Source organism: Somniosus microcephalus, unplaced genomic scaffold, assembly GCF_052327205.1.
Source record: "Somniosus microcephalus isolate GS21.2 unplaced genomic scaffold, FLI_Smic_1.0 scaffold1033, whole genome shotgun sequence".
Lineage (NCBI taxonomy): Eukaryota > Metazoa > Chordata > Chondrichthyes > Squaliformes > Somniosidae > Somniosus > Somniosus microcephalus.
In genome coordinates this window covers 27172-43251 of record NW_028226220.1, presented here as the reverse complement: position 1 = coordinate 43251, position 16080 = coordinate 27172, and the positions used below count along the sequence as shown (strand labels likewise).

The 16080-nt window shown below is 47.9% G+C and overlaps 1 protein-coding gene across 2 annotated transcripts in view; it reads left to right on the top strand.

Annotated features, from left to right (window-relative positions):
* The first annotated feature begins 11272 nt into the window (after positions 1-11272).
* Positions 11273-16080, top strand: part of LOC147080893 (histone-arginine methyltransferase CARM1-like) — a 31411-nt gene continuing 26603 nt past the window's right edge. For both annotated transcript variants that reach the window (XM_085981042.1, XM_085981041.1), the window contains exons 1-3: positions 11273-11379; positions 13774-13855; positions 15369-15454. In XM_085981042.1, coding sequence (XP_085837168.1) covers positions 11351-11379; positions 13774-13855; positions 15369-15454 — 197 coding nt within the window. In that variant the 5' untranslated portion in view covers positions 11273-11350. The remainder of the gene's footprint in view (positions 11380-13773; positions 13856-15368; positions 15455-16080) is intronic.

The following is a 16080-nucleotide window of genomic DNA, read 5'->3' as shown; positions in this document are numbered from 1 at the left end:
GTGGAAGAACCTGGTGACCCCCGGGTGGCAGAGGTCATTGTGGAGGGCCCGCAGTCTATCGATCTGCGCGCTGGCGCAGGTGCCACGCGATAGCGCATCCGGGGGTTCATTGAGCTTCCCGGGCCGGTACAAGATCTCGTAATTGTAGGTGGAAAGTTCGATTCTCCACCTCAAGATCTTGTCATTTTTGATTTTGCCCCTCTGCTTGTTGTTAAACATGAAAACAACTGAACGTTGGTCAGTGAGCAGGGTAAATCGTTTTCCGGCCAGGTAGTGCCTCCAATGACGCACAGCCTCCACAATCGCCTGGGCCTCCTTCTCAACAGCGGAGTGTCTGGTCTCCGGGCCTTGGAGGGTTCGTGAAAAGAAGGCCACGGGTCTCCCCGCCTGATTGAGGGTAGCGGCCAGGGCAAAGTCGGACGCGTCGCTTTCCACCTGGAAGGGGATGGATTCGTCCACTGCGTGCATGGTGGCTTTGGCAATGTCTTCCTTGATACGGTGGAAGGCTAAGCGGGCCTCTGCCGTCAAGGGAAAAGAGGTGGACTTGATCAGCGGATGGGCCTTGTCCGCATAGTAGGGGACAGCAATGCCCAGCAAAGGACGCGACCCGCTCCAAATGCAGCAAGACAGGCCACTACGCGAGAGTGTGCAGGGCGAAATCGACCCCCAATTCCAGCAGTGCCGTGCGGGCCGCCATTTTGGACCCCACCAGCCGAGGGGGAGCCGCCATCTTGGACACCATTCCGGGACCAGGCCCCCGGCGCGGGCGAATACTACAGCGACCCACCGACCTCGACGATGGCCTCCATCACCCTGGACCAATCTAGGCCCCATCAACTAGCCAGGTCCATGATGAACGTAAAGGTAAATGGCCATGCCACAAATTGCCTTTTCGACTGCGGAAGCACGGAGAGCTTCATCCACCCCGACACGGTGCGACGCTACTCCCTATCGGTTATGCACACACGCCACCAGGTCTTTATGGCCTCAAAGTCCCATACGGCGGATGTCGGCGGCTACTGTGTAGCGACTCTTGACAGTGAACGGCGTGGAGTACAGAGTTTAAATTCCTCGTCCTGCCACAGCTCTGCGCTCCCGTACTGCTAGGATTAGACTTCCAGTGCCATCTGGAGAGCGTCACGGTGGCATATGGCGGGCCCCTGCCCCCACTTACAGTCTGCAGCCGGCAGAATTTAAACACGGTGCCGCGCAAATTATGCAGCCTGTCCACCCTGAAGGTCAAACCCCCCCCCCCCCGTTCGCTAACCTCGCCAAAGACTGCAAGCCAATTGCTACTAAAAGCAGGCGGTACAGTGCCGGGGATAGGAGCTTTATTAAATCAGAAGTAGAAAGACTCCTGAGGGAAGGGATTATCGAGGGCAGCACCAGCCCATGGCGAGCCCAAGTGGTGGTAGTAAAGACCGGCGAAAAACAGCGCCTGGTTATTGATTACAGCCAGACGATCAATCGATACACGCAATTAGACGCATACCCACTTCCCCGCATATCTGACATGGTCAACCAGATAGCACAATATCGGGTATTCTCGACGATTGATCTGAAGTCAGCATACCACCAGCTCCCCATCAGGCCTGAGGACCGCCAGTACACGGCCTTCGAGGCTGACGGTCGCCTCTACCACTTCCTCCGAGTCCCCTTCGGCGTCACCAACGGGGTCTCGGTCTTCCAAAGGGAGATGGACCGGATGGTTGACCAGAATGCGCTGCAGGCCACCTTCCCCTATCTAGACAACGTCACCATCTGCGGCCATGACCGGCAGGACCACGACGCCAACCTAGAAAAATTCCTCCGTACGGCCCAACGGCTGAATCTGACATACAACAGAGAAAAATGTATGTTCCGCACCGCGCGCCTCGCTATTCTTGGCTGCGTGGTGGAAAACTGAGTCATCGGCCCCGACCCCGACCGAATGCGCCCCCTCCTGGAACTATACCCCCCCCCCCCCCGCCTAAAAGCCCTGAAGAGATGCCTAGGGTTCTTCTCTTACTACGCCCAGTGGGTGCCCAACTATGCGGACAAAGCCCGGCCCCTCATCGAGTCAACCTCCTTCCCCCTGACGGCAGAGGCCCGTGCGGCCTTCACCTTCATAAAAGAGGACATTGCGAAGGCCACAATGCATGCAGTGGATGAGTCCATCCCTTTCCAAGTGGAGAGCGATGCATCCGACTTCGCCCTAGCCGCAACCCTTAACCAGGCGGGGAGACCCGTGGCCTTCTTTTCACGGACCCTCCAGGGCCCCGAAATTCGACACTCCTCAGTTGAGGAGGCCCAGGCGATAGTGGAGGCTGTACGGCACTGGAGGCATTACCTGGCCGGTAAACGTTTCACCCTGCTCACTGACCAACGGTCAGTAGCATTTATGTTTAACAACAGACAAAGGGGGAAAATCAAAAATGATAAGATATTGCGGTGGAGGATCGAGTTATCCACCTACAACTACGATATCTTATACCGGCCCAGGAAACTTAATGAGCCCCCAGACGCCCTATCCCGTGGGACATGTGCCAACGCACAAGTCGATAGGCTACGGACCCTCCACAATGATCTCTGCCACCCGGGGGTCACCAGGTTCTTCCACTTTATTAAAGCTCGCAACCTGCCTTACTCCATCAAGGAGGTCAGGACCATGACCAGGAACTGCCAGGTCTGCGCCGAATGCAAACCACATTTTTATAGGCCAGACAGGGCACACCTGATTAAAGCCACCCGCCCCTTTGAACGTCTCAGCGTCAATTTCAAGGGGCCCCTTCCCTCCTCTGACCGCAACACGTACTTCCTCAATATTATTGACGAGTACTCCCGTTTCCCCTTCGCCATCCCCTGCCCGGACATGACCAGCGCCAGTCATCAGGTGCCTCAACGACCTGTTCGCCATATTTGGCTTCCCCAATTACATCCACAGCGACAGGGGCTTGTTGTTCATGAGCGACGAGCTGCGCCAGTACCTGCTCGAGAAGGGCATAGCCACGAGCAGGACTACCAGTTACAACCCCCGGGGTAACGGACAGGTAGAGAGGGAGAACGCAACGGTGTGGAAGACCGCCATGCTCACCCTAAAATCCAAGGGCCTCCCAATCTCCCGCTGGCAAGATGTCCTCCTCGATGCGCTCCACTCCATACAATCACTGCTCTGTACTGCCACAAACGCCACCCCTCACGAGAAGATGTTCGTCTTCCCCAGGGAATCCACCTCGGGGACATCACTACCGCCATGGCTGACGTCTCCGGGACCCGTCCTGCTCAGGAAACACATGAGGAGCCATAAGACAGACCCCCTGGTCGAAAAGGTTCACCTCCTCCACGCCAACCCACAGTACGCCTACGTGGCGTATCCGGACGGGCGGGAGGACACAGTCTCAATTCGAGACCTCGCACCCTCAGGTACCACCCGAAACACCATCCACTACCTCCACCCACCACCACTACCCACGACGCACCACCGGGGTGTCTACCACGAACTGACGACATGCCGGTGCCATCCCTACCCCGAGCGGACGACACGCCAGTGCTCCGTCCCACGCGAGAAGCGGCCGCGGGCAAAGAACCGCCGCAACCGGCACCACGAAGATCATTACGGCAGACAAGACCCCCAGAGAGACTTTCGTATATGAACTTTTGAAGCACTTCACCCCGCCGGACTCTCTTTTTTGAACGAGGGGTGAATGTGGTAAACCACTGTTAACCCTGTACATGTCTGTGTGGTAAACCACTGTTAACTCTGTACAAGTCCGGGCATGTCTCCACCCCTGGCTCCACCCCTAAGCCCGGGTATAAAGGTGACTCACCACCCTTCCCCCGGGAGCTCTTAGGATGGATTCACTAGCAGAGGCATGCTCCAGTTCTTAGTCAATAAAAGCCTACTTCATATAAGTCCATCTCGTAGTCTTTGGTGTTGTTGATAGCGCATCAAGAGTAAACTAGCGAGAGACATAAATACAGACTTCGATAGGTATGTGAAAAGGAAAAATTAGCAAAAGTAAATGTGGGTCCCTTACAGGCTGAGACAGGAGAAATTATAATGGGGAATAAGGACATTTTTTTAAAATTCTTTTATGGGATGTGGGTATCGCTGGCAAGGCCAGCATTTATTGCCCATCCCTAATTTCTCTTGAGAAGGTGGTGGTGGTGCACTGTCTTGAACCGCTGCAGTCTGTGTGGTGAAGGTACTCCCACAGTGCTGTTAGGTAGGGAGTTCCAGGATTTTGATACAGCGACGATGAAGGATCGGCCACATACTTCTAAGTCAGGATGGTGTGTGACTTGGAGGGGAACTTGGAGGTGGTGGTGTTCCCATGCGCCTGCTGCCCTTGTCCTTCTAGGTGGTAGAGGTCACAGGTTTGGGAGGTGCTGTCGAAGAAGCCTTGGCGAGTTGCTGCAGTGCAACTTGTAGATGGTACACACTGCAGCCATGGTACGCTGGTGGTGGAGGGAGTGAATGTTTAAGGTGGTGGATGGGGTGCCCATCAAGTGGACTGCTTTGTCCCAGATGGTGTCGAGCTTCTTGAGTGTTGTTGGAGCTGCACTCATCCAGGCAAGTGGAGAGTATTCCATCACACTCCTTACTTGTGCCTTGTAGATGGTGGAAAGGCTTTGGGGAGTCAGGAGGTGAGACACTCGCTGCAGGATACCTAGCCTCTGACCTCTTGTTGCTATAGTATTTATGTGGCTGGTCCAGTTAATAGTGATCCCCAGGATGTTGATGATGGGGGTTCCGGCAATGGTAATGCTGTTGAATGTCAAGAGGCAGTGGTTAGACTCTCGCTTGTTGGAGATAGTCATTGTCTGGCACTTCTGTGGCACGAATGTTACCTGTCACTTATCAGCCCAGGTCTGAGCGTCGTCCAGGTCTTGTTGCATGCGGGCAGGGACTGCTTCATTATCTGAGGAGTTGTGAATGGTGCTCAACATTGTGCAGTCATCAGCGAACATCCCCATTTCTGACCTTCTGTTGGAGGGAAGGTCATTGATGAAGCAGCTGAAGATGGTTGGGCCTAGGATACTCCTGTAGCGATGTCCTGGGGCTGTGATGATTGACCTTCAAACACCACAACCATCTTCCTTTGTGCTAGGTATGACTCAAGCCAGTGGAGAGTTGTCCCTCGATTCCCATTGACTTCAGTTTTACTAGGGCTCCTTGATGGCACTCTCGATCAAATGCTGTCTTGATGTCTAGGGCAGTCACGTCACCTCACCTCTGGAATTCAGCTCCTTTGTCCATGTTTGGACCAAGGCTGTAATGAGGTCAGGAGCTGAGTGGTCTTGGCGGAACCCAAACTAGGCATCAGTGAGCAGGTTATTGGTGAGTAAGTGCTGCTTGATAGCACTGTCAATGACCCCTTCCATGACTTTGCTGATGATTGAGAGTAGACTGATGGGGTGGTAATTGGCCGGATTGGATTTGTCGTGCTTTTTAATGGACAGGACATACCTGGGCAGTTTTCCACATTGTCGGATAGATGCCAGTGTTGTAGCTGTACTGGAACAGCTTGGCTAGTTCTTGAGCACAAGTCTTCAGCATGATAGCCGGGATGTTGTTGGGGCCCATAGCCTTTGCTGTATCCAATGGCAGAGAAAGTAAACAAATACTGACCATCTTCGGAAGAAGACGCAAAAAAAACTTCCTGGAAATAGTGGGGAACCGAGGGTCTAGCACGAATGAGGAACTGAAAGAAATTAGTATTAGTTTAAAAAAAAATAGTACTGGAGAAATTAATGGGACTGAAAGCCCATAAGAACTAGGAGCAGGAGTAGGCCAATCGGCCCCTCGAGCCTGCTCCGCCATTCAATAAGATCATGGCTGATCTGACCCTAACCGTCAATCTACTATCACAGAACCATCTCCTGAATCTAACAGAATTAGACACACGAAATAGGAGCAGGATCAGGCTACACGGCCCCTGGGCCCGCTCCGCTACCCACAGGGCCATGTCCGATCCGAACCTAGACTCTTGTCCAAATTCCTGCCCGCTCCCCGTAACCCTTAATTCCCTTTACTTCTAGGAAACTGTCTATTTCTGTTTTAAATTTATGTAATGATGTAGCTTCTACAGCTTTTTGGGGCAGCATATTCCATGGACCTACCACCCTCTGAGTGAAGTAGTTCCTCCTCATCTCAGTTTTGAAAGAGCAGCCCCTTATTCTAAGACTATGCCCCCTAGTTCTAGTTTCACCCATCATCGGGAACATCCTCCCTGCATCCACCCGATCCAACCCCTTCACAATCTTATATGTTTCAATACGATCGCCTCTCATTCTTCTGAACTCCAATGAGTAGAGTCCCAATCTACTCAACCTCTCCTCCTATGCTCATCCCCGGGATTAACCGAGTGAACCTTCTTTGTACTGACTCGAGAGCAAGTATGTCCTTTCTTAAGTATGGACACCAAAACTGTACGCAGTATTCCAGGTGCGGTCTCACCAATACCTTGTACAACTGAAGCAATACATCCCTATTTTTATATTCTATCCCCCTAGCAATGAAAGCCAACATTCCATTGGCCGCCTTAATCACTTGCTGCACCTGCATACTAACCTTTTGAGTTTCGTGCACCAGGACCCCCCAGATCCCTTTGTACTTCAGTACTTTCCAGTTTCTTGCCATTAAGATAATAACTTGCTCTACGATTTTTCCTGCCAAAGTGCATAACCTCACACTTTCCAGTATTGTATTCCATCTGCCAAATCTCTGCCCACTTACTTAGCCTGTCTATGTCCCCTTGCAGGTTTTTTATGTCCTCCTCACTCACTACTTTCCCTCCCATCTTAGTATCATCTGCAAACTTTGATATGTTACACTCGGTCCCCTCCTCCAAATCGTTAATATAGATTGTAAAGAGTTGGGGACCCAGCACTGACCCTTGCGGAACACCACTAGTTACTGATTGCCAGTCTGAGAATGAACCATTTAGCCCAACTCTCTGCCTTCTGTTAGATAGCCAATCCTCTATCCATGCCAGAATATTACCCCCAATCCCGTGATTTTTTATCTTAAGCAATAATCTTTTATGTGGCACCTTGTCAAATGCCTTTTGGCAGTCTAAATACACTACGTCCACTGGTTCCCCTTTATCCACCCTATATGTTACTTCCTCAAAGAACTCCAGCAAATTTGTCAAACATGACTTCCCCTTCATAAAACCATGCTGACTTTGTCCTATTAAATTATGATTATCCAAATGTCCTGTTACTGTCTCCTTAATAATAGACTCCAAAATGTTACCTACCACAGATGTTAGGCTAACCGGTCTATAGTTTCCAGCCTTCTGTCTACTGCCCTTTTTTAAATAAGGGTGTTACATTAGCAGTTTTCCCGTCTGCCGGGACCTTTGCTGAGTCCAGGGAGTTTTGGAAAATTATTACCAATGCATCCACAATCCCTACCGCCACTTCCCTCAAGACCCTAGGATTTATCCGCCTTGAGTCCCATTATTTTACCGAGTACCACTTCCTTAGTGATTTTGATCGTGTTTAGCTCCTCCCCCCCCCCCCCCCCCCCCCCCCCCCTATAGCCCCCTGTTTGTCCAGTGTTGGGATATTCTTAGTGTCCTCTACTGTAAAGACTGATACAAAATACTCATTGTGTTTTTGCCATCTCCATATTTCCCACCATTAATTTCCCGGTCTCCTCCTCTAAGGGACCAACATTTACTTTAGCCACCCTTTTTCTTTTTATATAACTATAAAAACCCTTACTATCTGTTTTTATATTTTTTGCTAATTTACTTTCATAATCCCCTGGACCTGATGGCCTACATCCTAGGGTTTTGAAAGAGCTTTCTGGTATTTCATTGGCTACTGGGTATCCAAACTTCCCTCATTAATAACTGTGTCATGCTAGTTCAACAGACGGGTGGCTGGTTTTGTGGAATCATACACTAGACATTCAGTGATATTTGAAAGATTTTAAATTGCTGTGATGATTTCTCTATATGTCTTTTCTCCAACCCCGTGTTCTGTTTGTCTGTTGGAAATTGTATATGAAAGGGGTCAGGAATGCTGATGGAAGGTGTGGCTATTGTTTTAAAATTGGTACCTGCCAAAGGCTGGCACCGAATTAGAGACCAGCCCTCTGATGCATGTTCCATGGCTCTGATGGAATTAAATTGATTTTGTGTGTGTGTGCGCCTGTTCATGTAATTCACTGCAGGAAATTAAAGCTAATGTCTTTGTAAAGGGGATCTCCTGTGGAGCTGGTTCCATCCGTATTGGTTAGTGATTCCCATCTCGGTTTATCTTTACCTTGAGAAGCAAGAATATCTTGGTTCTGTATTAAATATGTGGATCAGGATTTAGAAGGGATTACAACTGAAAGATAGTTAAAGCCTTCATTAGAAGAGCTTGAAATTAAATGTCACTTGTGACACTTGAATGGTATAAATTCTGATAACCCGCTGTTTACAGCCCCCTTTCAAATAGAGGAGTGTTGTTGAAATCTATTTTTCTAACCATCTCTATTCTATTTTATAGAACAGAGTGGGTGTATACATAACTTTAGAAATTGTGGATTAGCATATGTTTTTAATGTTATAATGGGAGATAGCAAAGTGACTCTTGTCCTGTGTTTCACCCAGTATTTTCTGCTCCCAAACCTATTGGCGATTGCCAGAGAGAGGTTTGGTGTGGAATCACCAGGTCAGTGACTGATCTCCAGTGGTGTCATAAATTGGAAGCCTGACCCACGTCATTCAAGCTTTGGTTGGGATGATCGGGTGTTTCCTAATGAGATTTGTGCATCAGTGTATTTATTTCATTGGATGGACTGCTGTGTTCATTGTTGGGTGTGCTGTTAAGTCATGTCTGCGCACAGGTGTATAAACGTGTTTGAGACTTGCAAGAGGAGCCATCAGGTGGGCTGAGATACAAACCTTGGTCCCTTTTTTTTTTAATTTTGAGTTGCTCAACCCTTTCTTAACAAAAGTTCAGTGTTGTTCAGATGGGAAGTGTGAGCTAGCCACCTGGATTTTTTTTTTTAGTCTTTTGTGGCGGAATGATTCTTTTTGTTCCCTATTTGAGGACTCCTGTCCCTGTGCAGCTGACAGGTGGGCGGTGGAGTGTCTGTTTTCCAAGTGCTGTTAATGACTCCTTTACTGGCTGGCAGGCTGTGTAATTGAAGCAGTGAGCCAGTACACTCTCTTTGTCCCCGTCTCCAGATGTACAGAACAGTAACGTGCACCTTTCATGATTTCTTTAAATGCACCATCTAGTCTTTAATCTGGCCAGACAGCATGATTGAAGGGCAGTAATGTATCAAAACCAAGTCTCTGTTCTGATCCCACCAGACTCCACCTTGGCTGTATCTCCCCAGAGATTAATTTAAAGGATGTACCTTTTTTATTATTTGGAATGACTTATCTTAACAGCATTGCTGTAGAATGCTGACTTTTGATTGGGATTGGATTTCCCACCTCCCGCCCCCACATCCTGCCTGTGCACAGTCCAAGAAATTGAATCTGTCGCACTCTACATGGCCCTGGAGCACAAATGCTCCCTTGCCTGTTGGGGAGAGTCATTACCAATCTAGGCTCATCCTTGCCTCCTAATAAAGCAGCTCCATGTGTGTCATTTTAAATAAATTTTAATATCTCTCACTCACGTGCCGACAACTTCAGGCATGCAGTATGCCGAGGGCCACCGGGTCGGAGGAAGCTGGGCCCTACATGGCCTTCGTGAAGTGTCGTGTGAAGCATTAGCTTAGAGTTCACCTGGTGAAGGCCTGCTGAATTGGCTAGCTCAAGTCTTGCCCTTTGTGTGGTGGTCTTACCACTGTGATTAGGGGGGTCTGATTGATTTAGGAGAAAAATGCAGTGCTGTAGTGTGTCCTCTTTCTTAATGCTGCTTAGTGGGTTTGACAAAGAGAGGGATGAAGGTGGTTCCTGCCCATTTTGGTCCAGGAAAATATTGAACATTGCCCTCTGGTCCAATTCAGGCTCCTAGCATTGGATGCCAGTGGTGCATTTAATGATGCTTCTGTCTTTGGGAGAAATTACTGCAGCAGTTTATTTTTCAGCTGGCCCCAGTTGTAGCGGCCCCATTGGGTGCATGTGTAGTGTGTATTGTGCAAGCGCTGGTGAATATTTTAAAATTCTTATCCAACTTTTGAATTTGGACCAGTAGCTTTAATGAAACTGGGTTGCAGATCTGCATTCTCAGGCTTGATGGTAAGTTGTGCTGGTTCTTGGCTAGTTGATCAGATCGAGCTCTGTTTGATTCAACAATATTTAATCCTCTTTGCCCCTCCTAGTTGGTTGCTTCTTAAACTGCATTGCTTTGATTTTTTTTTTTTAAGTTGATAACTTGTTCCAAGGTAAGGAAATCCTATCCATTCTTCCATCCACTTGAGCTTCTACTGTCAAGACAATGGTTGGAGATCTGGCGACAGGCTACCTGCTATTTAGCCATCCAGTGAGGTGGGAGTTACTCAGGGTGGACTATCCAATTCCTTTACCATGGTCTGCCCCAAAACACTAGGACATGCCAAAGCCTCTGTTTAGCATTCCTCCCTTGGGTATGGCTCAGATTGGCAGTTGAGCAGAATTAGGCATGGAACCTGTTTCAGCCTGCTCCTTCTCACTGAGCATTCCTGCTCGGGTATTCGGCAACTCTCCACTGTCCAATTTGACTAGTTTTAAAACATTTGAAATTTGAGGAGTTTTCTATCCCTGGCTGTGCAGGCCCTGTACTTGGGAGCCCCGTCTGCTTCTAGCCCTATCCTGGGCCCCTCTGAATGTGGCATCAGCCTGGGGATGATGCCCCTGGTTTTTGTAAACGGCTTTTGTGTGGTGTGCCCCCCAAGATGCCCAAACCAGTTTTACCAAGACAAACTGGAGCTTGTTCTATTGACTCAGAGTTTAGTCCGACTTCGGTTGATGCACTGCTGTAATCCATTTTTTTTCCTGGCTTCTTCATTCTGTCCCGATTAATTCCAGTTTGACTTTTTCTGTCCTAACTCCCCTTCCTACCACTTGTTGAGGTCTGGCTGAGTGGATGGGCAGGTGACCAACTCCCAGACCTTTGCTAGGTGCTGCACAAGTACTGGGTGACTGGCCCAGTTTACCTTGCGGGTAGGACATGTGGCCTTTGTTCCACAGCCCATCTAGCATGATTGAGATTGAAGTATCAGAGGCACAAATACTCGTGTTGCTAATGCATTGTACTGGCCTGGAACTAGCGAGGCCTGCTTGGGTTTGTTTTTGCCACGGTCCTGCAGGACGAGAGAGTTGAGAGTGAATTTGGTCGCAATGATTAATTAATATTTCTGTTCATTCCAGGTAATCTGTTTCCAACCCTGGGTGATGTTCACCTTGCACCCTTCACAGATGAGCAGCTTTACATGGAGCAGTTTACAAAAGCAAACTTCTGGTACGATTGCTGTGGGGTGGCAGGGGGAGGGTAATAATGAGATATTGTACAGTATGTTCCCCTCCAGAGTAATTGTTCGTTTTTAGCTGTTCTTAACTGAAAGCTGTGCAGAAGGCACAAGGGGGGTGGGGAGGGAGTAAAATATGTTAATATAAGTAGCTTCTGAAATATTTAGTGTTTTGTACCCAAAGTTTCCGTAGACAGTGAAATATCTGTTTTCATCCTGCTGTATAATTAGGAGCTCCTTTTCTAGCACTAATACTTGTGCATTTTACCCTTCCTGTCACTCATCCTCTATCAGAGTGTATCGGGATATGGTGACATCCATACCTTTAAATGTCCCACTGTGCATTAAGAATTCAGTTGAACCTCGATGGCATCCTTCTGGGATGGCATTATGGTTTTTTTTTTTTGGTTTTTTTTAAATGCTTCCTTTTAACTTCTCTACGCTGTTCTGCAGTGACTGTCACCTAGGCTTCAGCCTGCGCCATGTTGCAACTCATTAGTACAGTGAAACCGGTATAAACAGGCGCCTGCTGAAAACGAGACACTTACGAGAGGCCCAAGTAACTTGTATGGTAAAATATACAAGAGGCACTCTGAAACCGCGCACACTTGCAAATTCCAAACTACGGATAGCCTTCAATGCACCAGGGTCCTTTTACAACTTAAAACATGGGACGCACAGGTCACCGTGAGGCTTGCAGGGCTATTGTGAAAGAAACGGCTTTTGTGGAATGGTGAGCTCTTTACCCAGCATCCATAACAGCAGAGAAATCCCTCTGTCTGGGATTGAATGCTTGCACGGCTCTGTCCCTGGGATAGAGCGGTTTCCCTGCCGCTATGGATGCTGGGTAAAGAACTCTCCATTCTACTGAGAAGTTTTACAGTATATGCACTGACAACTTTGAAAATAAGGACACCTGCACACAAAAAAGACAGCTGATGGCAGTCTCTGAGGTAATTTATAGGTCTCGCTGTAATTCTGATGTGGCCTGGGGCCATTTACAGTACCGCTTGTTTTCCCTCAACTCCCTCTTTTTCAGCCACCCACTACCCTCGGCAGACTTGCTGCTGCATGTATATATGGGTCCCTAGGGACACGCTTGACTGTGCTGATCCACCAGAGCTTGGATTCACTTTCCTGCCACCTAGTATAAGTATGGAAAGTAATGCTTTTGGGAGGCAATGCACGTGTAGGGCATGGCTCAGTGGGTAGCACGCTCTCATCGAGTCAGGAGGTTGTGGGTTCAAGTCCCACTTCAGAGACTTGAGCACCAAATCAAGGCTGACACTCCAGTGCAGTACCAAGGGAGTGCTGCACTGTCGGAGGTGCCGTCTTTCGGATGAGACGTTAAACCGAGGCCCCATCTGCTCTCTCAGGTGGACGTAAAAGACCCCATGGCACTATTTTGAAGAAGAGCAGGGGAGTTATCCCCAGTGTCTTAGCCAATATTTATCCCTCAATCAACATCACTACAAATCAGATTATCAGGTCATTATCACATTGCTGTTTGTGGGAGCTTGCTGTGCATAAATTTTCTGCTGTTTCCTACATTACAACAGTGACTACACTTTGAAAAAAATTGGCTGTAAAGCGCTTTGGGACATCCCATGGCCATGAAAAGTGCTATGTAAATGCAAGTCTTTCTATATCGAGCCAGTGACATGCTACATTATCCGTACCTAGTGCTCTTGTACTTTACCCACTCCTGTAGGGAAGTGGCTGGCCTCCACTCAACTCGCTATGTGGAATTGCAGGCGTAGAGCCACATTCCTTCATTCCATTGCACAGTGAGTTGGAACATTTTCTGAGAGCAGCCCACAAGCAAGATCTGGAGAGAACTGTAACTGGTGCTTACAGAAGCCGGAGCGCGGGGGGGGGGGGGGGGGGGGGTACTTGTGCGTTCTCTGTGGTTGTGGGCAAGTTCCTTGTCTTTTCTGACACTGTTGAGACTTGGATCTCTCCTGGGAAGCCTCCAATGTGGCCCAGCCAATGCACAGTGTGTTGAGTCATACTGCATGTGGTATTTCATGGTTGGATTAATCTCCCAAGCATTTGTATAAATAATTGTGGCACTGTTAACATTCCGATTAGGGCTGTAACAGCAATTTGTTGCTTGTTGATTCATCCACTCTTTTTTTTTTCCTCGCAAAGCTGTGAAAGTGGAGCAGGAAGGTGGAGTTGAGGTCGAAGATCAGCCATGATATTGAATGGCAGAGCAAGCTTGAAGGGCCGTATGGCCTACTCCTTATGTTCTTATAATACCAGCTCCAATGTGAATGTGAAGTCTGATCAGGAGATTGAATTTCATTATAGTGGTATCTGCTTTGAGATGTGAATCCAGTTCTGTGTTTGTCTCATCTCACCTGCATGTCTATGTTTGATGCCAGGTATCAGCCATCCTTCCACGGTGTGGATTTATCAGCCCTGCGAGGTGCGGCAGTAGATGAATACTTCAAACAGCCTATTGTGGTGAGTGTGTTGATGGAAAATAGCATTATTAATTGGTGCTAACTTAAAATATTTTTAAAACCCGTCCCATAAATTTACCATCCGGTGTTGTCCAAGGTGGATTTTATAAATCGGAGTTATCTGACTGCGACGGACAGAAAGCTGGGATGCTACATCTGGCTTTGGTGTCTTTTGGGGGGGGGTGGGGTGCAATATCTCCACGGTTGTTATACAGTAACCAGAACTCTCAATTACGTGTGTGGAAGTTTGGTGAGGAATTTGCAGATGGCACAAAACTTGGAAGTGCAGTAAACAGTGAGGAAGATGGTAATAGACTTCAAGAGGACATAGACAGGCTGGTGGAATGGGTGGACACATGACAGATGAAATTCAATGCAGAAAAGTGAGAGGTGATACATTTTGGTAGGAAGAATGAGGAGGAACAATACAAGCTAACTGGTACAATCTTAAAGGGTATGAAAGAACAGAGACCCGGGGGTGTTTGTACAAATCTCTGAAGGTGGCAGGACAGGTTAACAAAGCAGTTAATAAAGCATATGGGACCCTGGGCTTTATAAATAGAGGCAGAGAGTACAAAAGCCAGGGAGTTATGCTAAACCTGTATAAAACACTAGTTCGGCCCCAGCTGGAGTATTGTGTCCCATTCTGGGCACCACACTTTAGGAAGGACGTGAAGACTTTGGAGAGGGTACAGAAGAGATTTACTAGAATGGTTCCAGGGATGAGGGAATACAATTATGTGGAGAGACTGGAGAAGCTGGGATTGTTCGCCTTTAGAGCAGTGAGGGCTAAGAGGAAATTTGAAGGTGTTTAAAATTATGAAGGGTTTAGATCGAGAAACCTTTTCCAATGGCTGACGCGTCGATAACCAGAATGTACAGATTTAAGGTGATTAGCAAAAGAACCAGAGGCGACATGAGGAAAATCTTTTTTACACGAGTGGTTAGGATTTGGAATGCACTGCCTGATAGGGCGGTGGATACAGAGTCAATAATGGCCTTCAAAAGGGAATTGGGTAAATACTTGAAGGAGAAAAAATTGCAGGGATCTGGGAAAGAGCCGGGGAGTGGGACTGACTGGATTGCTCTTCGAAAGAGTTGGCGCAGACTGGATGGGCCGAATGGCCGCCTCCTGTGCTGTACTATTCTATTATTCTATTCTATGACTGGATCAGACTTGGCTGCACTATGCTCTACGGTCGAATATCATGCTAACATTGTGCTGTCTTGGCGCACCCATGACACATGGCTATTTGGCAGCATGAGTTGGCACATCCAGAACCGCATGAGCGAAATTGGGGTGTGGGGGACATTTTATATATTTTTTTTTAAATCTGTCATGGGAAGTTTCCAGTCACATCTAAGCCTGTAACCCAACTATAACGGTGAGATAATTAAACTCATACTGGCCCTAGATTGATTTGTTATTTCTCCAGTGTAATGGCTTGTGTCCGTGTTTGTGCAGGCTTGCCTCTTTACAAGCAAGACTGACTACTTTTCTGTGTGTTTTCAAGGACACATTTGACATCCGGATTCTAATGGCCAAGTCGGTGAAGTACACAGTGAACTTTCTAGAAGCCGAAGAGAATGATTTGCACCGGTAAGATGTCGAACTCAGAGTGCACAGTGCTGATGGAATACAAGTCCCAGAGAATCGTCTCAACTCCTATGTCTGGGGCAGGAGTCACAATGCACTACTCGCTACTGATGGAGCACCAGTCACACAGAATCGCCACACAACTCCTGTATTTATTGGGGCTGGAAATCAATTGGCTGAGAGCAGGATTTGCTTGCAGGACCGCTAAATTTCCTGGTTATTTCAACAGCCATTCCGTTAATGTTATTACATGGGCGGAAGTACTGTAATTTCACGAAAATAACCCAGAAGGTATATCTTAAAAACAAAATGATAGATGCAGTGAGGGTTATGTGGGCGACTTTTGTTTGCAGAAGGCCTGACCAGTTCGATTACCCTGCAGTCACTGGTAAGTTGATGTGAGAATGGAGATGGCTAAGTCTTGTATCTGTGTGTGTAAACAGGCAATTGTGACAATGTACAAGTTACCAGGTGTGTTTTTTTTTTAACCAGCGAGTTTGTATAGCACTTCTTGGGTGAGTGACATTGAGCCTAGAGGCTCACACAGGAATACTGTGGCCTTTTTTCTGTCCTTTTTTTACAAAAATGAACAATGTGGAGGGGTGAGATTTTCGTGAAATTACAGTGGG